At 46.7% G+C, this 22,758-nt stretch overlaps 1 protein-coding gene across 3 annotated transcripts; it reads left to right on the top strand.

Annotated features, from left to right (window-relative positions):
- Positions 1-339: 339 nt before the first annotated feature.
- LOC119164190 (SIN3-HDAC complex-associated factor) lies at positions 340-22,191 on the top strand. Of its 3 annotated transcripts, none has more exons than XM_075871191.1 (5): positions 340-475; positions 15,756-16,015; positions 17,414-17,567; positions 18,278-18,596; positions 21,458-22,191. In XM_075871191.1, the coding sequence occupies exons 2-5, from the start codon at positions 15,782-15,784 to the stop codon at positions 21,852-21,854; spliced, it is 1,104 nt and encodes a 367-aa protein (XP_075727306.1). In that variant the 5' UTR covers positions 340-475; positions 15,756-15,781; the 3' UTR covers positions 21,855-22,191. The 3 variants fall into 3 exon arrangements, with proteins under 3 accessions (XP_075727306.1, XP_037272213.1, XP_075727307.1); XM_037416316.2 differs by lacking the exon at positions 340-475 and adding an exon at positions 927-1,056; XM_075871192.1 differs by lacking the exon at positions 340-475 and adding an exon at positions 12,792-13,112.
- Positions 22,192-22,758: the final 567 nt, after the last annotated feature.

The following is a 22,758-nucleotide window of genomic DNA, read 5'->3' as shown; positions in this document are numbered from 1 at the left end:
GTTTTATAGAAACAGCCGTCTCCGTTTCTGTATCGCTAATGTAGTGCGCACTCGCTTAACGCGCAAGGATATTGGCGTATGCGCAGTATCTATGAAGGGTCGCTCGGCATTCAAAACTCGCGCCCACGGACTGGCGTTTTTCGCGATGTCTCCCGAGAACTTGCGAAAATCGACGGGGCCACATTCGCGTATAGTTTCAAAGGACTGCCTATAAGTTGCCGCAGGCCGTGCAGTTTGCCGCATCGGTTTTTATTTCTTTTTTTTTTTACTTTTTTCAGTCTCGGAGGAAAATTACTGCGAAAAAGCGATCGTGCGCATTGAGCTCAACTCTCCTGCGAATGTCTCTTTCCTGCAACGCAAGGTCGTGAGGTGGTGAAGCCAAGTGTCGGCTGCGGCATCGTTCTATTGAGTGCGAAACGTGTCGCGTAGCCGTTTATACACTACGGGGTTACCATCGAAGGAAACGCATAGTGAGGTGAGTCCTGCTGTAACATTTTTTTGAGCGTCGGCAATCGCGTGAAATCGTGCGCCGAGGCGAAATTAGAATCGAGGTCAACCCAATCGGCGCGCACGCAGCTCAGGCCTAAGTGACAGGGAAATGCGTGTTAGGCTGCGATTATTGGTGTTTATATTCAACGCACCCGTAGAAATAATCAGAAAATTTGTGTCTTCATTTATGGTTTTCCGCGGGGTCAAGATTTTTATTGCGAAACGACGTTCGCAAGGCAGCTGCCCCCATGAGTGCGCCGTGTCGTTGCGGCGCAAGATTTTATTATTTTTTTCTTGCTCCGCGAGTGTTAGCGCGCACTTCGACGCTCAAGCAGCGAGTCCACTGTAGTTTTGCTTTCTAATGTTGTTGTCTAGAGTGACCGCTGCCCACCGAACGTACTTGCAGCAGTGGGGATCACTACGAGAAGAAAGAAAAATACAATAAAAAAGACACCGAGGACGTCGGCATGTGCGCAACTGCGGCTTTGAAACTGGCTTCCGCTCGCTCAACTGTTTGCGCCGAGCGTCGGTGGTGAAGCCGTTCCTGCGGAGTTGACCGAGGACCGTGTGAGTATTGTAACGCCGTTCATCTACTGAAATCTCGGCTCGACACGCGTTACGTCTCGCTAGAAAGTGATGCCGAAGCATCGGGCCGCTGCGCGTGTCCTCTCGGGGTGCTGACACGGCGCGCAAGGTTGCGAAAACCGCGTCGCATCGGGCTCGTACCTAAGCCTCGTACCATTCATTCGCGCTTTTTCCGCGACCCACTCTTAGCAAGTTTTCGTCGCGGCCCGTGGGACGTTTGCGGAGTCGTCCCCAGTGAGGCTACTGCGATGGGGCACGCTTTACGACTCGTGTCAAGCGATGTCACGGGCGCTTTTGTAACCGGCCGGTGTGCGCCAGGGATAGCGTGCGGCGCGGAAGGGCATTGACCGCTCCCCTCTTGGATCGATTGCTCGGGTGCGCTTCCTATTGCTGGCCTGTCTTTCTGGGCCTGCCATGCGCAGATCGTCTTTTGTGTCTCTTTCACTTGGATTGTGCCCGCTTTCTCGCTGTTACCGTCGCGCCAATCAACTAGCGGCAGGTGCCAGCTAGCAACGGTCGGGCGCACGCCGCAGCATGCAGTACCGGATGGCTAGCAGTTCGGCAGGCCTCCCTTTTTTCTTTTGTATTCTCACGTCCCTCTCGTTTGTTTGTTTTTTCTGTCACGTCGCTTTGGCGTGGGCGAGCTTCTGACCCATATTCGTGAGCTGTGTGCCCGTTCCGTCGCTCTCGCTTGCCATCCAACACCCCTCACCGGCGGCTTGGTGAGCCTCCTCGGGTTAGCCGCGCCGTAGGAACACGTTTTTCGTTCGTGCCTAGTCATTGGTCGCTCCGACTCGCTCGTTGCGCGCGCGTGTCACGGCGACGTAGCATTCGAGCGCTGCGTAATAAAGCCGCGTCGTTAGCGACTCGTGCGACACGCGGTGCGCAGTACGTGACCTCGGAAAAGCCCCCGTGTGCCAAGTGCCAGAAGTTGACCGTCCATGCTAGATAACCAGCGTACCTCGCTGCGTAGGCGGTGTAGCTTTCGTCATAGTGACGTCAAAGTTTCACGCTGCGCCCAGCGGTCACTCTGACCTTTTCGTGCGAATTTGAGGACCTTGTTTTGTTTTACCTGCGTACAAGAGTAAAAGGAGAGGTTGACAGTAGTAAGAGACGAAGCACGTAGACGTGGTTGATTGTTATTTACCGGCACCATTGTGTGCTAATGCACAGTACCACCATGTTAGTATCACTGACAATCATCAAATTTCACCTACTCTTAGGAGCTTTACAAGTTTGTGCTAATTTGTCATTGTTAATTTCTCAGTCATGACCTCCCGCTCCTAATATGAAGTGCAAACTACGTAAGTGATCTTTCAAGCCTGTTGATGAGAGACTGCATACGCTTTAGTTGTTCAAGGTTTTTTTAGAGCGGTACCTTCATTTTCTTAAGTGAAATTTGCTTTGAGAGTGCCCGAAACTTTCATTTACTGCCTCCACAATTAGCAGCGGGAGCAGATAAGCAAATGATCGAATGCTGTACTTGTTGCTCACATGCGACATGATCTAACAGACCTTAACAAAGTCATCTGGAGCTTATGTGAAATTGCTGCCATCTGTCGGCTGTCGTGTGCACAGCTGCCACTGTGCAACGCAGTATGCACAATTCACACATGTTTGCGTAGGCATATATGTAAGGTGTATCGGCGTTGGCATTGCGCTAATCGCAATGACGACGTATTGCTGCACACGGAGAGTAACTCAAAATGCCCCCCCCCCCCCAAAAAAAAAAAAAAAAGGTAATGCCGTAAACTGTGCCCCTTGTTATTTTTTCAAGCTGATGACGTTTACAGCATGTGCTCTGGCTACTGCTCCCCTAACACGTTTGCGTTCTCTTTTCTAAGCAAGTAAGACGTGCAATAGCATTTGTACTCATGTTGTCGCAACTTGCTGTACGCCGAAGCAAGGCAGCTTTTGCAGCGTTATTCGCTAGCAGCCATTTCGCTAAGGGAAGATTACTCGTAAGACTCACACAGAAGCCACATTTACACAATGAGCTTTATCGCAGCTATATGTGTGTGCTTACATTTCTTTGAATGTGCTGTTTTGTTTATTACGTTTGGGTAACGGCACACGCTGAATTATAGCATGTGTGCGTCATATGTTCATTCTGAGAAGGGAGCGAAGGTGCTAAAGCATCTTTGTTCATGTTGTTTCGTTTTCTCTTCTGGAGTGCGACAAGCTGTCTTAAAGTGGGATAACTTGCGCATCACTTGCGCATTTTTTTCAAGCATTCGATGTGCTCGGCACAGTTATCGAAATGCAGGCACGTGCAATTAGCTACGATAAAGCTTGTTGCATGGAGGTGGCTTCTGGTAAATGGCTGCTGGCAAGAACATTGCAAAAACTGCCTTGCTTTGGCATGCAGCAATTTGTGGGAACGAAAGTACACATGCTATTGCACGTCTTACTTGTTCAGAAAGGTGAACACAAAAACTTGTTTAGGAGCACATTATAGCCGGAGCAGATTCTGGAAACATCACCAGCATGAAAATATATGGGGCAAAGTTTACAGCTAACATTTTTTTCAGCTCAAGAAGTGTGGGGGGTTAGTTGGTAAGACATTAAACCATTGTTAGTCTGTGATCGTCCTCTTCGTTCTCGTCTCCTTTTTAGCACAGTTATAATTTTCCTGAATTGCCTTCAGCATTTAGAGTTCCTCTCTGTGTGCAGGAAAGGGCAAAGCAATATGTCTGCTTTACGATTATCAGCCAATACGCGTTGGTGACAATACGCCTTGCGTATACGTAAACACGCGTGTACTGTGCATATTGCACCGCGCTGAGACTCTCACAGGGCGGCTGTGTACACGACGGCCGACTGATGGCAGTAATTTTGCATAAGATCTACTCACTGTATATCCTCCCTATGGGAGCAGAGTAGCGCATGGGTCCGCCATCTTGCCTGGTTAGCAACGTTAGTTACGCAGTGAAGCTGCACTCTGTTTTTGCAGGCGACTTTCTTAAGCCTGTCGCCGATCGCCAGTTGACGTAATGCCTGGCGTGTCAATGATTGGCAAAAAAAGAAAGAACACCTGCTTTTCAGACTCCGCCACGGGAGTTCGAAAGCATTTTGTAGTCTGTTTGGTAACGCAAACCGTAGAGGCGTAGCGTAGTGCTAAATAACACGTACCGCTGCTGTCACCCTGTCAACTGCCAACTGTGAAAAATAAGCAACAACTCAAACACAAAATACAGGTCCTCCAATATTTAAGCAGCACCCCACTAAGCCTACAGCATTAATTGTTTCCATGTTTTTCGAAAACGATGCAGAATTCACACAAGTACGTTGCCGTTGAAGCTTAAGGACATCAATCTAAATAAAATGAAAGCACCGGTTTGTAGCTAGCATGCTACAGAGTGTACAACAGTCGCTTGGTAGATTCTTGGTGGATGGCAACCGCTTTCGGCAGTGCGGCCTGTGCACCAGCTTCTCTGTTCATGGTTGCTAGTGGCAATGGAAAACAAATGCGCTACTCTGCTACCTAAAGGTAGCATATACAGTGATTCTAATAAGGTCTGTAGGTGCTTCTGCATATCCTATGTATCAGCGCGACAAAAAATTCTGTTGGGTCGGGTCTCTCCTTATTGGCGGGTCTTTCCTGTGCAGCATACAGATAACGTTCATCTCACCTCTAAACCGTCTAATGTAATCATTAATGTAGGTGATCATACTCGATGCAAACTGAAAGGCACCCCGCTGTTCAGTATCAAGCAAACTTGTTGCACCAAACTTATTTTTGACATGTCGCTCCACAGGAGGCGAAGGTGCAAGGCTATAGTTGTCATGCCCATATGGTTGATATAAATTAAGGTCTGCAATTGAGATCACATTGAACCAGTCTACCCTGCTGTAGCAATGATGTAGAGGCAGAGCGTTTGCTTAGCATGCCAGATATACGTTGGTTCGAATCTTAGTGCTGCACTATACCCTATCGAATCAAAGAAAAGGGGGTCCAAGTGATGAAGAAATGGCGCAAAGAGGCCTGTCTGGGGTGCAGCCTCACCGGTGACCACATCCAGTAAGTCACTCCCTCACCAGCTAGATATTGACCTTCCTGGTATACCTCCCGCATTAATAGACCAATTAGCTATGAGGTCCTTGATAGCTTGTGTGTTGTCAATAGTTTAACTTGCCATTTGTGTATTGGCCATAAAACAATGATCACTTAGCACAACAACAACGAAAAGAAAAAGCAGGGAACTGGAGCAATTTTTGGAGAAAAAAAAAGAATCATTGTTTCACATCCCTGATTCCTGTTATACGTGACCACTGCTTTATGGTCAATACACAGTATCAACTGACTCGTCCAACAGCAAGTACTTATCGATCATTGTTGCACAAATTTGAGAAGAGAAAGTCTGTAGCAATTTAGGTTGTGAGGCGATGGCTGACATGTATCATTTTAGTGAAATGAATTGATCTATAGCTCACTGCCTAGCACCAATTTAGTGAGGCTGAAAGAAAGGTCACACCTGTGATACAATCGTTCTTCTGGGACGTTGTTCACATTTTGTTGTTAAGTGTTCAGGCAGCTGACCTCAGGGAGGCCACAAAATGTGCAACAGTTTTTGTAAAAGGTGGCATTTCTCATTTATACAAATCGGCTCTCTTAACTGCAGCTGTGTTGAAACGGATCTTAACCATGGCGCTAAATGATGCTTGCACAAGTGTTGGCAACAAGCGGACTGCGTCTTGGAACATTCATGACTCACAAATCTGCCACCTGATCTGCTGATTGATTTATGATTCAGTATGGTGCACTTAGCGTTGCTCTCTTTATTATCTTTAATGGTTCTGGTTGAATGTTACCTCTGGAAAACTAAGACTATCCAGGATAAATGTGGGAACAGACTGTTGCAGCAAGATGGAACGAAACATGTAAAGGTTGCATATGTCAAGAGGTGCGATATAATGATCCTAAGTGAAATTTGGAGTGTTATTGAAAGTCATGAGCTTGATTAAAAACATTGAAGCACACTAATAGTATTGAAAAAAAGTGTCATGCTTAGACAGTTCTCCAAAAGTGACACTAAAGGCAAAATATTAAGCTGATTTTAGTTGTTGAAACAGTGTTCGTATAGTTGTTGAAAACCTCTTATGCCTGTTTATTGCCAAGGGAATGCTTAGCTTGAAGGAAAATCGTATCGTAGAGGGACTCATATCGTTGGCACAAACATAATGGCTGTGTGACTGAGTTTGTGGTACTGCTCTTCACTGCCCAACAGCTTGAGTTTCAACTGTGTAGTTCTAATGTACAGCTGTCATCTAAAAATGAATACCACAAGGTGTGCAGTGCTAGTATGTGTGAGCACTCATAAAAATTCAAGAAACTTAGTTTAAGCTCTAGATGCAGCAGACTGTCTTTCAGTGTTCTATTCTCTAGCCCTTTATTTTTATACACATGGGCTATCAAATGGGGTGTGTTTTTGCGAAGCATGTTTTGTCATGCATTAGTATATTTCTTACTTTTGCTAATTTGTCAATTTGTGTGGTGGAAGGCTAGCATCAGTGTGAACACCCCTCATTAAAAGGGTGAAGTGGCAAACGTTCTCTCCCTTCAGGTTGAGGTGTCCTGCTAAGCTGAATATTCAAAATTCTGACTTTGTTCTCCTTGCTTCAAGTTTTAAGCATTGTTGTTTTTCGTTATCTGGTGTTGTACGTGCTGTTTATTTAGAAGCTGTGAAACCAAGGCATGCTGCAAGATTCATTAGTGCGTCTTGAATGCATTTCTAAAAAAAAAAACCCGTTGAGTTTGAAGTCAGCCGTCCAAGTCTTACCACCCCTATGATAAAAAGACTCAATGCGTGTGGTCCAATTTCAGTCTTATGCTCTAGGTTTTTCATCATTCATAGCTTGGAAAATGGAAGCTGAAACACGTGGCTTTTTGGTCAACTTAGTACAGTGAGTCTTACTGTTCTGTTTCAGTTTTTAATTTTTCGTATTTGCCGCATTTATTTGCAAGCCACGGAGACTGCGCGTTTCCCGACTCGTGAAATTGTTCACAACATTGCGTCGACCATAGGTCAAGGCTAGCCATCCCTGAAATGACATTGATCCTTCCCTTCCCCGCACAGCCATTCTTCCCTTTCTCGTCTGTCTGGAGCATGGCAAACAAATAGGCTGTCAACAGGTTGTGAAAGAAAGGGAAGATTGTGTAAGCGTACCGAGACACGGGGTTCAGAGAAGCTTTGGATGTTTTTTTTTTTTTTTTTTTCATAACCTTTCCAGCTTTAACATTACCCTATCTATCATCAACATGTCGCCACACTAGGAGTTTCTGCACTCTTAATTATCTGATAATGCTTCAATTGTTGAGACAGTTTATTGACTGTTTTCATACTCATAGCTCGTGACTCACTAAATCTTTCAACATTTCAACCTGAGCTTGCATGTTAAAATACAGTTTTTGCCCCTCAGGCTGATCACTTTGATTGTTTACCAGGTGGCATTTGTAAATCTGTGTTGTGACATTTTGCCTGCATTTGATGTTTGATGTATGATCACTACTTCTGCCATAGCCCCAACTGGGCTGCAGAATGGTAAAAAAAATTAATAAATATGGTTTGCCACAGGAACTGCACATATGCACCATAATGAGGAAAAATTCCAGATCCTTCAAAACACCACAGAAAGAACACAGTACAGAGAAGCCGACAAAAAGTGCTTCTCATATGCACCACATGAATTGATAAACGATGCATTGCTTTCACACTCTAGTATCTGTTGCTCAAACCCTGCTATGAAATCGTGTTTCGTCTTCTTTGTTAAATGATTCATTTGCGTTAATGTTTCATCCCCGAGTTGTTCATCCAAAACATGAAAAGGCAAGGTTGTTTCTGCACGCCTGCCTTTGTTGATCGATATGGGGTACTGTTCTGGTCATTGATGAAGTCTGCAGTCTTGCAGTGTTCAGTTTTGTGAATTCTGACCTAAGGGGCATCTGTGGCGCCTCTAATTAGCCGATAGTGGCACAATTACTGAATTTGGAGCATTCAGGCAATCTGCCTAGAGTAGCTTGCACCTGTTGTGTGCATGCTGCTTGTTGCATATCTCAGTTAAAAGAAAGGCTGAAAGACCTTCATCTTTGTCGGAATAGTAATATGTGACGGCTTTTCGGCAAATCAGATTGAGTTGCATTTCCAGAATGTGTATCTGACATACAAGATTGTAATGTGCAAGCAAAGCATTGCAATGTTGTGGCACTTTATCTCTCTGCTCACTCAGCAGTGTGGAATGCATTCAACCAGGTAGCCCTTTCTAAAGCTTCAAGTTTAGGACCTAACTAGGAAAAAAAAAAAGAATAGACTTCGGCTGCGGCTCTTTTCTTACCTTTCTACTCTCCTTTTGATTCTGATGTCTTGTATCTCCCCACCTGCCATTGCATAATTTAGTTGGTGCACTCTCGTCTCAAGTTTATGACTTTCTGTTGTGGTCTGCGAGGCCACGGATTCTGTTTCTGGTTTTGTGCACGTGCGGTCCACATTCTCCACTAAAGTTTTGGAGGGACTTAAGATTCCACTGCATGGAGCTTGTCCCTGAGGACTGCATTTTAAGAAGTGAGGCACTGTTTTGGTGTGATGGTACAAGAATAGACCACACAAGAGATCGTCAGTCTTTCATATTGTCAAATTTCGTAGCGGTGACATTTCGGACCAATCAGAAAGGCTGTTACTGTCCTGCGGGTCAGTCAAAACTAAACGAGATGGTGAATTCGACAATGGTTCCAAATTTGTAGCGAAATATAGTGCAGACGTGTTTCATCAATAGGCTCTGCGGCCACTGTCTCTATTTTTATAGCTCGGTTTTGGATGTTACGGGTATTGTAAACTTTGTACTACCATGCTTACAAACTTTGAGGGCAAAAATAAAAGGCTCGTGCTTCAAAATGAACGTGTCTAGCTTTTTAGGCGTTTATAGACCATTTTTAGACCCCTGTGCTATCACTAATCGGCGCAGAATGCAAATAGAAAACGAGCATCGAGTGCGTGTGAAAAAAGGGACGCACTTTTATATTTGAGACATTTCTTCGACGTTTGCACTACCACCGAGATAGGCGCAGACTGCAAAAGGGAAGAGCTCGTGGCAAGCTGTGAGGGTGGGTAAAAGAAACTATTTTTAGACGTTCTTGGACGTTCTTAAGATTATGATCGATGAGGCTGCCTGAAAAAATGAAAAGTGCATAAAGAGTTGCTAATTCGTGTCTAAAAGACCATCTCTTTTCAGACGCTTGATTGATGATAGGCGCGGTCCTCAAAAAGAAAACGTGCGGAGCGCATGTTTAAAAAAGAACCCGTTTCGGCGGGGAAAGTAATCGACGACCCCGCACTGTAACGTACATCTCCGACATTGTATTAGTCTGTTTGCTTCGCGATCTCTAAAACCAGTCGTACATAGAGTCAACTTTCACGCGGAATCTCGGCTCGCTTCCTTTTCCCTTCAATTCCCTTTTTTTGTTCGGATTACATCCGAAAATTACAGCGCTCAAATTCCCCTATCGACAGGGGAACGTATATCATGGTCGGAGCGAGCGCTCTTCGAACTTAGTACGTGTTGGAAGTTGTTAACAGAGGGGGAAATGACCCGTGTAATGGTAGCGGCTCATAAAATAAAGTATGTATAGGATCATTCACGCCAATTTTGGTGACCATGTCAAATGTATTCGGAAAGAGTTGTGCTAATTTACTGCATTAAAAATAGTGAATTGCTAGAATATTTCGGAGAAGAACATTTTTCGTCACGTAGCTGCGTTCTGAACTTCCAGGAATGTCGTTTTGGGGTTGTTTGCAGAAAAATTTATTTTAAAGGTGCCGCTCCTTCTTTCTATACCGAATTTGGTGTACATATTAAGTAAAGTGGCTTGTTTAAGGTGTTTGAAGCTCATTAATAATAGTGGCATCTTTATGGCACTTACGCCTCCAGGAATTTAGCCAAAATGTGTTTTTGTATTTTTTTTTCTATTGCAATACTACACGTTGTATGAATATCTGAGTAGTGAATACTTACTCCCCAGAAGGTATATTTTGAGCAAAAACTATGTGTAGACCTGTCAAGCTGCTAAACTTTTTGAGAAAAATTAACAAATTTCACAATATTGTAATTTTTGTCCATATTGAGACGCAATTTGCACCATGTGGTGGGCCAATTTAAGATCACCTTCATACCTAAATCAAAATCAGCTCTTTCTATATGCCAAATCTTATCATTCCATTTTTTTAAGGAATAAAATATATTTTTTTTTAAATTTCCTATCGGCACCTATCTACCCATTGCAGTCAATAGGAATATTTATGCATACCGACGAAGAGCAACACAGACGAGCAGGAAGACACCAACAACGCCTGTGTCAAATTTCATTGCACAAAAGGACAATCATATTATGCTGAGACATAACGAAGGCACTCAGCTGGGCAGTATTATCAACTGCAGCTGAACCAGCACTCACGTAAAATTTTCATTCCAGATGACATGGACTGATAAGATTAGCATGGAGAAATTCGTTTTTGCGTAGCGTGACAGAAATTGGTACCGTTTCATGCGGCGCTGCAGCAGCCGTGAGTGATTTATGAACCGATGCTTTGCCGGTATGCGTTGCGGAGCTTCGGAGGTCACGTCGCTAGAGATCTGGCGTGACGTCACAACTTTTGTTGCTGGACGCGCTAGCGATGGGTCTCGATCGGAAGAAAGAGCATTCAGGTACCTTTTGCAAGTGAATTAGTGACTTACCCTTCGTGCTGTGTGTCTTTGCATACAGTGTTAACCCACAAAATGCTTCTTGTTGCCTCGAGATTCGATGGCACCACCCCTTTAAATTAAGACTTTCATGTGTGGTAACGCCAATATATGTAGATGTAGCCGCCAGATGGAAAGACGAGGCAGAAAAACTAAACTCGAAAACAACGAACGATCCAAAAGACATAAAAGGGCTGCGCCCACTCATGCTAACACGCTCAACGCATGTAAAGTGTTACTCACTAGAAAAAACAGCAACTAGCGTTGCTGATGTCTTTCTACTCGTCCGTGTTCTCCACCATCAAACTGACCAGAGACTATCGTTATCATTCAGTGCGGCGCGGGAGTCGTACCCGCGGCCTGCATGCGCGCAGCAACAGGCCGCATGCTATCCGAAGCCGTACGTCCGAACTATGTATCTTTTTTTTTTCGGGCGAGGAGGGCTATTTCAGGGCTCGGTTTAATATCGGTCGTTTACGTACGTCATGCCGACGTCACGTCTCCAGTCACGAAACGAGCACCGACGATAAAGTGCACCCGACGATGCATGAGCTAGTTGCGCAACGCTGCCAGCGAAACAAGGCGTCTGGCTTACGGCCACTGTTACCCGGCTGCTGTTGCGATAAGCTGGAGTCTCTGCGTGGCATTTTGCGTGGGTTGTTTTTGTTTTTTTTTTCTATCGCGCCGATACGTGTGTCTGTCGTCATACTTCGCGGTACTCGCGTTGATGTGACTGTGCTCCGGGATTGCCTTTTTCTCTCTCTCTCTCAGTTTCCCGAAAGTGGAAAGAGGCACTACGAATGTGTGCTTGTGTGAGACACACGAGACGACTCATGTACGTCGGCTTCTTGCGAGAAGCGCACGAAGTTGTAGTCTGCGCGTTTCGTCACAAGCAGTTTCTGTCGTCTAGACGGCTACGGCTCGGGGAACGAAGAGAAAGAATTGTCGAGACGAAAGGGAATAAATGTCCAAGAAATCGCGTGGCAGTATAGGCTGGCTGTTGAGAAACTCCCGACTTTCCTTTTTTTTCTCCCTCCCCTTGTGTCAAACGACGATTGCTGTGCGCGCGTTTTTTATCGGTTAGGTCCTTCCTTCTTTTATAGTTTCTGTTTGAAGGCTCGGTTACGTTTGCCTTGTGCCTGTCGGTGACTGTTTCGAGAAGGAACGGTTGAGGGTGAACAAGGGAAAGACATGTCCGCCTGGGAATCTGGGGGAAAGAGGCAGGCCGCAGTGTCTTTTCCCGGCTAAAAAATGTTCCCTATAAAGCGTTCTTCCTTCCCCAATTGAGACGAAAAAAAAACCGAAGTTGAGTAAGGAAGGCGGCGTTGGCACGGCGGCTCGCTACAGCTCCTTCGCGGGAAGAAATCGATTTTTTTTCGCTCTCTCTCCACACCCTTCTCCTTTCACGGATGCAAGGAAAAGGGGAATTCCCCAGGAAAGTCCCGGGGAGTGGCGAGAAATGGGGAAGAGTGACTAGAGAGGTAGCGAAGGAAAGGGGTGTACGCTGCCGGGGAAACGCCGAAGAATCACGATGCGAACAAAAAATGTATACGTATGTGGTGATGGGAGGGAGCTGGGATCGAAGGGAAAGGTGCTGCGGCATTGGGAGGGAACGTCCCGAGTTGCAGTGCTGGGGGAAAGCGGGGGAGAAGTGTTGGGGAAACACGGTGGGGAAGAAGGGGGGAATCGGGCACCGCGGAGTTGCGCGAGCCGGGGCGGACGGAAATCGTTAGATCCGCAGTCGACGGTGGTGGTGGTACCGCGCAGTAAGAGGGAAAGAAGGAGCTGCTTTAGGGAAAGGAGGATCGCCAGCGGAACATTTCCTCGCCTCCAGCAGCTGCGACGCAACTACTGCATTGCCTTCGTCGTTTCGTGGCCGACCTCGGTGTCGTATGACGGCAGTTTTCTTCCCCCCCGAATCGTCGCTTCCTGGATCTCTTCCCGCTTGAGTCACGGGAAGGGGATAGCGCGGTCTTGCCGCGTGTGCGAGCGTCGTTTGATCGCGGTCACTTACGAAGAACGGGAACGGAGTGTTCGTCAGGGAGGAGAAGGCAGGTGCCGACTGTAGCGGATCTCCGGGCCCGAGTACGCCGCCGGGGCAGGCGGACTGCCGCTGCTCTGCACTCGTCAATGACGACCGTGCCTGCGCCAGGGCGACTGGAAGAAGGCGGCGAAGGGGTCTCGGCGGTGCGTTTGGTGACGAGCGAGCCGCTGTGGTCACGGTGTTGTCCCTGCAGGAGCGGCAGCAGCAGGGAAGCGGCGTGCGGAGTCGAGAGGTTCGAAGGTAGCAGCGCCACGGATCGCGGGTCAGTATGTCGGTGTGTCGGGATCCCCCCTTACGACGACCACCCATCTTCACCCCCTCTCCCTCTGAACTTTCCCCGGTTCTTTTTTTTTTACTACCGCAGTGATTCGGAGGATATGAGCGAAAACTTTCTTGGTTTCGGTTCGCGGAAAGTGCCTTGTCTTCGGTTGCTAATTGTACGTCGTGGACTACTGTAACCTAAACCCCCTGACCTCGGCGATGTCGGGTCATTTGGGCGAGCGTGCAACTTAAACCTGACTTAGGAGTGTGGCAGCTTGGGCTAGTTGGTATGGCATGACGATAGTTGTAGCGCGAGAACAAAACGACGACATGGAGACAAGAAGGACTCGTGTCTTTCGTGTCCTTCTTGTCTCTGTGTCGTCGTTTTGTTCTCGCGCTGTAACAATCGTTAAACCTGACCCCGGCTAGTTGGTATGGCATGACGATAGTTGTAGCGCGAGAACAAAACGACGACATGGAGACAAGAAGGACTCGTGTCTTTCGTGTCCTTCTTGTCTCTGTGTCGTCGTTTTGTTCTCGCGCTGTAATAATCGTTAAACCTGACCCCGGCTATGTCGCGTCGCCTGGGCGAGCGTGCACGTCATACGCATGCAATCGCTGAGGTATCGCCGTTTCTTTTGTAGCCTGTTACTTATGCATGTAAACGTGGACGTGTCGCGTTTCGTCCGGTCTATATAAGCTTATCCATGTAAATGCGCAGGTATTGCGTTTCTTTTAGTATGCTACCTGTCCATGTAATCGCCGATGTATCGCGTCTTCTTCAGTCTGTTACCTCTGCATGTAGCCCTTTCCTTCCACAATGAGCGATACTTGCTTTCCTTTTTTTTTTTCTTTCGGGATAGTACTCCTGAATGTCTAACGAAGAACAGCTTTATTTACTCCGCTCCGAGCAGTCTCTCCCAATATTTAACGTCTTTCGTGACTACTAGTTCGCGCCTTGTCGCGAGGTAATTTTCGGTCGATTTTGGCCTTCCCTGCTCGGTAGAGTCTCCCGGTCGGCAATCGGAAGAAGAATAGCGCCCTTCCTTCGACCCTTAGTGTAATGCGCGAATGTAGGAGGGCGAAACCGGGAAAGAGGGTGGGGGGGGGGGCGTCTTTTTGTGTAAAGATCGTCGTGGTGCCTTTGGAGACGACCTTCGGCGGGTGGTTGCGCGATCGGCGCGGCACAGCCCGTCCGTGCTCGTAGCGTGCGGTGCGATGCACGGAGCGCGACGGCCCACGGGGCGGCGAACGCGTGAATACGTGTCGAGGTCGAGGCGGCGAAAAGGAGCGTGACCCCCGCGATGTGCGAGGTCGTACGCCCCTGGCCGACTGCGCTTCCGTTGCGACACCTTTGGACGCGTGACACCGCTGGTCTGCTGTCGCGTCGGCACTGTCCTCTCGTGGCGGTCTCGAAAACCGTAAGGCTCACCTGTGTGAGGCTTGTGATTGTGTAATCCGTTTCATACATCATGCTGGGTTGTGTATGCTACGTAGCTGGCTAGACTCCTCACAGTGCGCCCGTTCGATCTAGGGCATCGTTCAAAACGATTCCCCCCGGTAATGTAATTTTTTTTTCGGTTTTAGGCTGAGAAATAATGAAAGATAAATAACCTGAAACCCCTTTATTACATAACGGTCGATAGATTGTTCATAAATGCTTAGCATTTGTTTTTATAGTGGCCTCTGTGACTACTTCCAGCAACTCGTAGACGTAGCCATCCATGGAGGCCTTGTTCACAGTGATGAAATCCTAGCTCAAGACGTGTTCGTTTACACGTCTTTCTTTTCACGTTTCTTCCATAGCTTCCACAGCGTTGCACATGACGTATGAAACTGAGTGTAAGCTGCTTTTTTACCTTAGCGGAGGTGTAAACGGTCGTGGATGGTCGTAGTAGGTGTGTCTTCATGCACCTAGTCTGAACTCAATCCGCACATTCCTCTACAATTCTCAAGTGTACAACTAGTGGTCATTTAACTTCATTAATTTGTGTATTACTGCAAAGGATCACTTTGTAGAATACGCTAACATGTACACCATATTGATACCAGGACCGACGAATAGTACTTCTTTTCTTTGCTTGAAATGAATGCAACCTAAAAACAATCTGTGCATGTGTTTTTTTGTATCGTATTTAATTCTCTTTGTGTGGGAATAGAAGCTGACCCAAGGCAAATTAGTTACATATTTAATTACATGGCCCCGCCACTGTGGTCTAGTGGCTAAGGTACTAGGCTGTTGACCTGCATTCGCGGGATGGAATCCCGGCTGCGGTGGCTGCATTTTTGATAGAGGCGAAAATGCTGCACATTTGGGTGCACGTTAAAAAATCCCAGGTGGTCGAAATTTCCAGAGCCCTGAACTACGGTGTGTCTCATAATCATATGGTGGTTTTGGGACGTTAAGCCCCACATGTCAATCAATTACTTAATTGTATGCTAATTAGAATGCTTTAATTATTGAAATTCGCACAATACAATTTTCTTAGTATGTCATACTGGGTGCCTTGAAATCGTGTCATACACATTTGCAGACAGTGGATCGTAATTTTCACCTGGTGTAAATAGGGTGTAGTTATGCTGTTCTCACCATGCTTTTGTAACAAATAGAGTGACTGGTCTTCTCCTTCCCTTTGGCACATAGTTGGAGGAGTTGGTGACCGGGCGGCCATGTTTAGCTTCCACAAGCCCAAGATCTACCGCTCTGCGCTCGGCTGCTGCATCTGCCGAGCCAAGTCGTCCTCGTCGCGATTCACTGACTCCAAAAAGTATGAGGCCGAGTTTGCGCGCTGCTTCCGCATTGTGGCTGAGGATCGCCGCTCTGGCGAGATCTGCAATGCCTGTGTGCTTCTGGTCAAGCGCTGGAAGAAGCTCCCACCCGGTACCACCAGAGACTGGCATCATGTGAGTGTGCCTCGTTTGCACTGTTCACCAGTTATTAGGTGCACTGGTGTATATACTGGTGCACTGGTGTATAAGTGAACTGGTCATTGGGTGCACCAGTAGTTAGGTGAATTGGTAATAGGTTGAACCAGCAATCTATGGCAGTTGGCTAAAGCTGTACCATGTCTTTCACAATATCTAAGTACTGAAAGAAGAAAGCACCATTACCTATTTAAGCAATTTTAACACTTTACTGCCGAATATCGAAAATTCGCGATGTACTGACAAACTTCGAGCAACTAAGTCACAAAATGCACGCCAGCTTTAATGCCGGCTGTGAAGTACTAACGGGGCATGCAGCCTTCAGCATCAAAAATCTTGCACTGTTTCATCTAGGGTATTTTAAGCTAGAACCAATGGTTTTGGAGCTGATGGCGGATAGCGCGAAGCATGTGTGACAGCTCTCGCTTCGTTTTTTTCTCGCCTTGGTGACGGGAGTCCTATCTTCATTAATTTTGTTTATTTGGTGTGTACACACTGAAGAGGTAGCACACAACATGTTACGTAGTTCTGAAGCACATTTTTTGTTGCAAGGTCCTTGCTTCTGTGGCATATGGCAAACTTGCGACATACTTAAAAGTGCGCATTAAAGTTGCATTCTAGATAATTTAACTGCGGAATCATTTAAAGCTGGGAAATGAAGACAATTTTTATTTTGCTCGGCAGTTTCATAATTCAGGCATTGAAGAGTTAATTATCGCCAATTGTCACCCAGCACCGCTCAAGGTGTCATAACCACGGCAACGGCGCATCTACTTGCTGAGCACATCAGTGCCAACGTCAGCCATGAGGAAGCTGTTCTAACTATGTAAGTGACACCATGGCCTCCGAGATTGGAGCGCACATTTCTCGATTACGGAGGCCATGGTGATGCCACCAACAAGCTGAGCAGGCTTGGCGACCACAATGCACTGGCTTCTGCTACATAACATCAGTTGCGCCCCTGCTATTCTTCACCCGCCGTTCTGTCTTTTTGGTGAGTAAAAAGTGGCATCTGAAGCTGCAGCATAGCAATTGAAGGTTAACCCTAATTTTGCTTTCATTTTCATATTTGTGCGACTGGTAACCTAGGTTTGTTTGTGATATCATCATGAAATCTTTTGGTCTTGCTTTTTTTACATGCTAAGAGAATGCCATGAAGTTTTCACTCGTATTTAAATCTTAAAGTTCTGTTCAGCCTCTTTTCTATGACCGCACCATTTGAAACAAGGCTATTTGGTCCTGCAAAGTTTTTGTCACAGCTGGCCTCCTAATTGAAACAGCCTGTGGGAAGCTCCCAGATGGTTTGTTGAAAGTGGCTTTCCAAGCTACATTCGAAAAGCGTCGACGGGTTTTGTAACAGACACCTCGGTCTTTTAGGTGGTTGACGCGAGGGCAGGGCCCGGGACGAAGTCGGGGAACAAGGGCAAGGTGAAACCGCCAAAGCGGCCGCTCAAGAAACACCATCGACTGACCGCGGAAAAGCGGTGCAAGCTCGACCTCAGTGGTGGCGCCCTCTCGGATGACATCACGAGTGAGTCTCACTCTCCTTTTCTATTTAATGCTAGCTGAGCAATCCTCAAGTCACAGTGCTGTTTGCCTCCTGTCTCGTCATGTTTCTGTACTGTTAATTTAGTTCACATTAGCTCGTCTGGGTGCCCTACCGCGGTGGTGTAGTGGCTAAGGTACTCGGCTGCTGACTTGCAGGTCGCGAGACCGAATCCGAGCTGCGGCGGCAGCATTTTTGATGGGGGCGAAAATGCTGTAGGCCGGTGTGCTCAGATTTGGGTGCATGTTTAAGAACCACAGGTGGTCGAAATTTCCGGAGCCCTGCACTGGTGGTTTTAGGACGTTAAACTGCACATGTCAATCAATTAGCTGGGTAATACGGAGCAGTTTGGTCATGTTCGTTAAAGAAGCGAGCTGCCCAAAAGCTGTCCAGCTCACCCTGCCCAACATGACTGGTACTGCGATAAGCCAGCTAGTAAGTGTAATATGCTTACAGGCATGTTGAATTTCTAGTCGTGCTCGCATGATTCGTGGTTGACGACAAATTAATACATTGTACGATCGTGGCATCCTGCAAATGCTTCATGAATATAGTGACACATGGCCAGCAGTGCCTTGTGCAGGGACTGCAAACTTTATGGATACCGTGCAGTTCATCACCTCTCACCTTGCATTTCCTCTTCCTGAACGATCCAGAGCCATCTTCCACTGCTTGCTTCTTCATTGCTTTGACAGTCGGCGACGAGAGCCTGAGCGAGTCGTCGATGCCTTCACCGCCGGAGAGCCGGGCAGCCAGTCCAACGCCAAGCAACTCCTCCGAAGACTCTGGCATCCTGGACGAGGACGAGGAGGAGTACGACGACGAGGACCGTCGGCGGAGCTGTCGCACCATGAAGCCACGGCCGTCTAAAAAGAAAAAGAAGAAGCGAAAGCAGCGAGGCAGCGGGAGCAGCCGTAGGGACGACTACGTGGTAGACTCGTCTGCCAACAGGCGGGGCAAACTGGCAACGCCATTCAAGATCTCCTCGTTTCTGGACATGAGCTTCTGGAGGAAGTGAGTGGATCACATTGTACTTTAAAGCACATCTTGTGCATCGGCGTATAAAGGGCTGCAATCGACTTAACATTTGCATTGATCATGATTAGTTTAAAGCAGCCCTGCAGGGCTTTTTCAGTTCATCATCAAATGACCTCGCTATTGGAATTAATTGCTTCAGGCCTCACCTGCCACAAGAATTTGAAAGGGCCGAGCATTTTAGAAGCTTGGCTGTCGCATGCTGTATGAGTGAAGTGAGTTGGGCTAGTTGGTGGGAATTGGCCTCCGACGTGACTAATTAGGGCAACAAAGTAACGCACAAGGTGGAGACAATAAAAAGTACGCGGTGCTAAGCTTCAGTTGAAGATTTCCTCATCGAAAATGCGTTGCATGTTGCATTGTGCACTAGCGTAACCTCAAGGAAGTGGTACTTATTCCACAATCTTCAGCTTCTCGTCATAGTCGTGCACACTTCCAGATCACAGTGCCTCATTAACATTAAAACTGTACAATCACAAGAAATATACTTGCCCATCAGCATTTTACCTGACTAATATTTGCCCCTCCCCACAATCGCTCAACTGGAGGGAAGGCCATCAGGGAAGAATTCAAACCAGTGTTTATCCCCGCTTAAAAGGATCACCTACCATGTTGCCGATGTGCTATCTGGGTTCCTGACACTGGTGAAAAGTTGCATGTTATAAGGCATTACCTGGCACTGCTCAAAGTATCCTTCTCACCTTACGCATGCAGATAAGTGCCCGCCTGGCGCAAATTAATATGAACTGTCTACCAAATGTGTCAAGGTCACGTACCATAATTGAATGATACTCAAAATTACATTCTAAGAGCAAAAGTGAAGTCGTGTGCTGTATTGCACGAGTTTCTGAAGTTATAATAACCACGTAATTGAATACTTCATTATTCTGCAGTCGTTCGTGTTTCATGTTCACATAAAAAGAATGAAATCATAGGCTCATTTATTTTGGGTTGCGTTTATTGCGAGAAAATGAATGTAATACAGAGTAAACCACTTTTAGCATAACCGCTTTAGTGCAGAATCAATTACAATGCGGTTTTTTTGGACTCCCGTTCACCCCCCCAAAGCCCATGTATACGCATGCCACTTATTGTGCAGTCCCCAAGGATGAAAGACTGGTTATAATGCAATTTCTGGACAATGTTTGTGACAATCGCGGTAGCGAGTGCGCGTCTGAAAGGAGGTGCGCTGGTTGTGCCGCTGGGGAGCGAGCGAAGAGGTCGTTATGGAGGAAAAGGAGATGCGGAGTGAATGAATCGTTGAGGGAGAAAAAGAGGAAAAAACCGCAACACGCTGCGCGGGCTTACCGAGGGTGATGCCTCGGCGACGAATAAAACTACGGCTGAGACTTTGCACCGGCACCTACACGGATTAGCGTCGCTAGCGTGGCTCTGACCGTGCGCAGCTCAAGATCAACTGCGGGGTAACAGTTTCTCGTCGGTAAAAGCGTCGTTGTTATCGTGCTTGCTACAGATATCGCGTTTGCTCCCTCGTCCGTCAATTTAAAACCTTTTATGGCTTTGTGATGCGAGCTTTCGCCTCTGCTGCCAGTGCGCTGTCTTACGTAAGCTTGGCGAGCTTCCATCGTTGTTCATCTCCCGGCCGCAAATGCGAAGTTCGTATCACGCACGCTGTTCTTGGTTCAGTGCTTGAGTGCAGTCTTTTCGATGTCGGGTCTTTATGCCTTGAACAATCTTCCCGCGACAACATACCCAGCGGCAGGCTAGGCCTAATCGGCGTTGGGTTCGCTTCAGTAGCAGTTGCGTGCAATCTAAGTTGATGTTTGGTACGGAATTAATGAAACTGCGGTGGCTGCATTTGGTCGGAAGGGATACATGTAGTTAATAAAAACGAGGGTGGCACGTGTAGCGCTTGAATGGTGGTTTGCGATTCGATTGTGACGTCTCGAAAACGGGTGCGCGCCCGTGAAATCGAATGATTGGCGTAGCTCAGAGTGTGAAATTACAAACGTGATTCGACATTCAGTGTATTGTGCTGAAGCGAGTTGGTCTGAGGAACAGTCGGCGAACTTTCGCAGTGGTGCTATCTCTTGTTAGACTCCCCCCTCCCTCCGAGCCATTTTTTTCTTGTTCATTTAGTTGGCAACGCATGTCTTTGGACGTTAACTTTTTGTAACATTCGAAAGTTTAAAAAATCTCGTATGTTTCGATTCTCAGACACACAAGGGTGCTTGCTTAACACGTTTTGCGCAATTGCAAGCCTTGAAAAAGGTCGTTTTGATTTAGTGCGGATATTCGTGATTCCCGCGACTTATGTTATAAGCGGTCTGTACTGTACTTTTGACATAAGTTCTGGAACGCGACCTGTCGAACATCATAGTACCTTTGTCAAAGTGATCGGCCACAGTCATACACTATTCATTGAGGTACGGTCTAGAAAAATTTGCTATGCAGAAGGCTCAATTTATCTAACGAGTCACCTCTAGCCCTCTTTTGGCCACAAGTTGACGCTACACTTAAACCTCGATATAACAAACCCAGATATAACGAAATATAAGGTATAATGAAGCAAATGAAGAATACTCTTGCAATGGAGGGAGTGTTGGAAATGTGCCTTTACAACGAATTTTGGAGATAAGTTATTTTTGTGTGTGATGTAACTTCGTTATAATGAGGTTTGAGTCTACTAGCATGAACTAGTTACATATGCAAACGTAGCCACGGCTGTCTAAGGGGATATGGCACCAAAATGCATTGCAGTAGAACTGCAACTGTCCACTGGCCAAACAGAAAGAGTGATAGACCAGATTGAATGGGTGACTCCCCCATATGAATAATTTGTTTCAATAAAGTTTTGTGGTTCTGTCCTCTCTTACCAGGGAGAAGGTCTGCTGCGGCATCATCTTCAAAGGTCCGCACGGTGAAGTGTTGATCTACCCCAAGCTCCTCCGGCCCTGCCGATGCAGACGGCGGCGCCTCGACAACGCCAAGGTGCCGGAAGACTGTGCCGACGGCGGCACCCGTCTCGCAGCAGAGGACGTCGATACCACGACGGCAATGCCAATAAACGTCGCCTCGCCATCCTCTGTTGCGGACTCATCCGCGCCGGTGACCGCGATGTTGACGATGTCCGAGGCATCACCGACGGACGACTTGGGCACATCTGCAGCACTTCTCTTTCCCACGCCCGAGATTTCTGACTGCAACCCAAGCAGTCCAGATGCCTCCGAAAACCTTTCACGCGGTTCCACCTCACCAGATGGTGCCAGCGATTAACGTTGGCTTATACCTTAGGTTGTCCCTCAAATTTTTTTTTTTTTCGCTTACATTTGTTTTTTGTTTTGTATTTATTTCCCCCTCCACCCACGTTCCCCTTGTTAGATTCATCCTCATTTCGTAATCTCAACTGTATATTCCCACCTTCCTGGCATATCCAGATACCCCAGTCCCTCCAGACCTGTTAATCATGCCCTGCACTCTGAGCTAATTTATTTGCCATTAATTTATTCCCCCATTATGACAAATGCTAGCTGTTTATTTCGGTTGGCATGCTCGGTTTCGAAAAGCTTCTTCAGATGGGGAATTGTGGCACAAGCATGATTATGTTTTTCGATCTATCGCTTTTGTGCCTGTGTTTTTAAGCTCAGTGTTGCACGTTATGCCTTGTTGATCTTCTTTCACATTTTTGAAACATCCCTTTTGATGTGTCTCTTTTTTTTTTCTTTTTTTTGCACAGTGCTGTATCATCTGACTTGGAGTAAGGCTTGCCCACTGAGTTTAAGTGCTGCCGCTGTTTTCAAACTTTTCTGTGCCAGTCATGTTCTTACCATAACGTTGCGGCTGTAGCAACCATGCCACACCGTGTGTCAGTTTTTGTTTTGTTTGCATCCCGTTGTTAAATTTGACACTTTCTCTTTTTTACGAATGAACTTCAATCACATTTGACGCCTGGGACATTACGCAGGGCAGTTTGTGCAAGGTTTTATGCCATAATAGAATTTCAAGTCTTCGAACTTTTGTTTTAGTATACACACAGGAAACTCACAGTTCGCTGCTCACCCCAGCATGATTTTTCCAGAAAACTGTTTTGCATTGGTTGTAATAGAGCAACGGAAATGTGCAATTGCTCATTTTGCCCCGATACGCTTCCACACATTTTATTGCTTCAACTTGGACCAAT

Source organism: Rhipicephalus microplus, chromosome 8 (genome assembly GCF_043290135.1).
Source record: "Rhipicephalus microplus isolate Deutch F79 chromosome 8, USDA_Rmic, whole genome shotgun sequence".
Classification (NCBI taxonomy): Eukaryota; Metazoa; Arthropoda; class Arachnida; order Ixodida; family Ixodidae; genus Rhipicephalus; species Rhipicephalus microplus.
The sequence above is the reverse complement of the archived record's forward strand: the minus strand, read 5'-3'. Positions and strand labels throughout refer to the sequence as shown.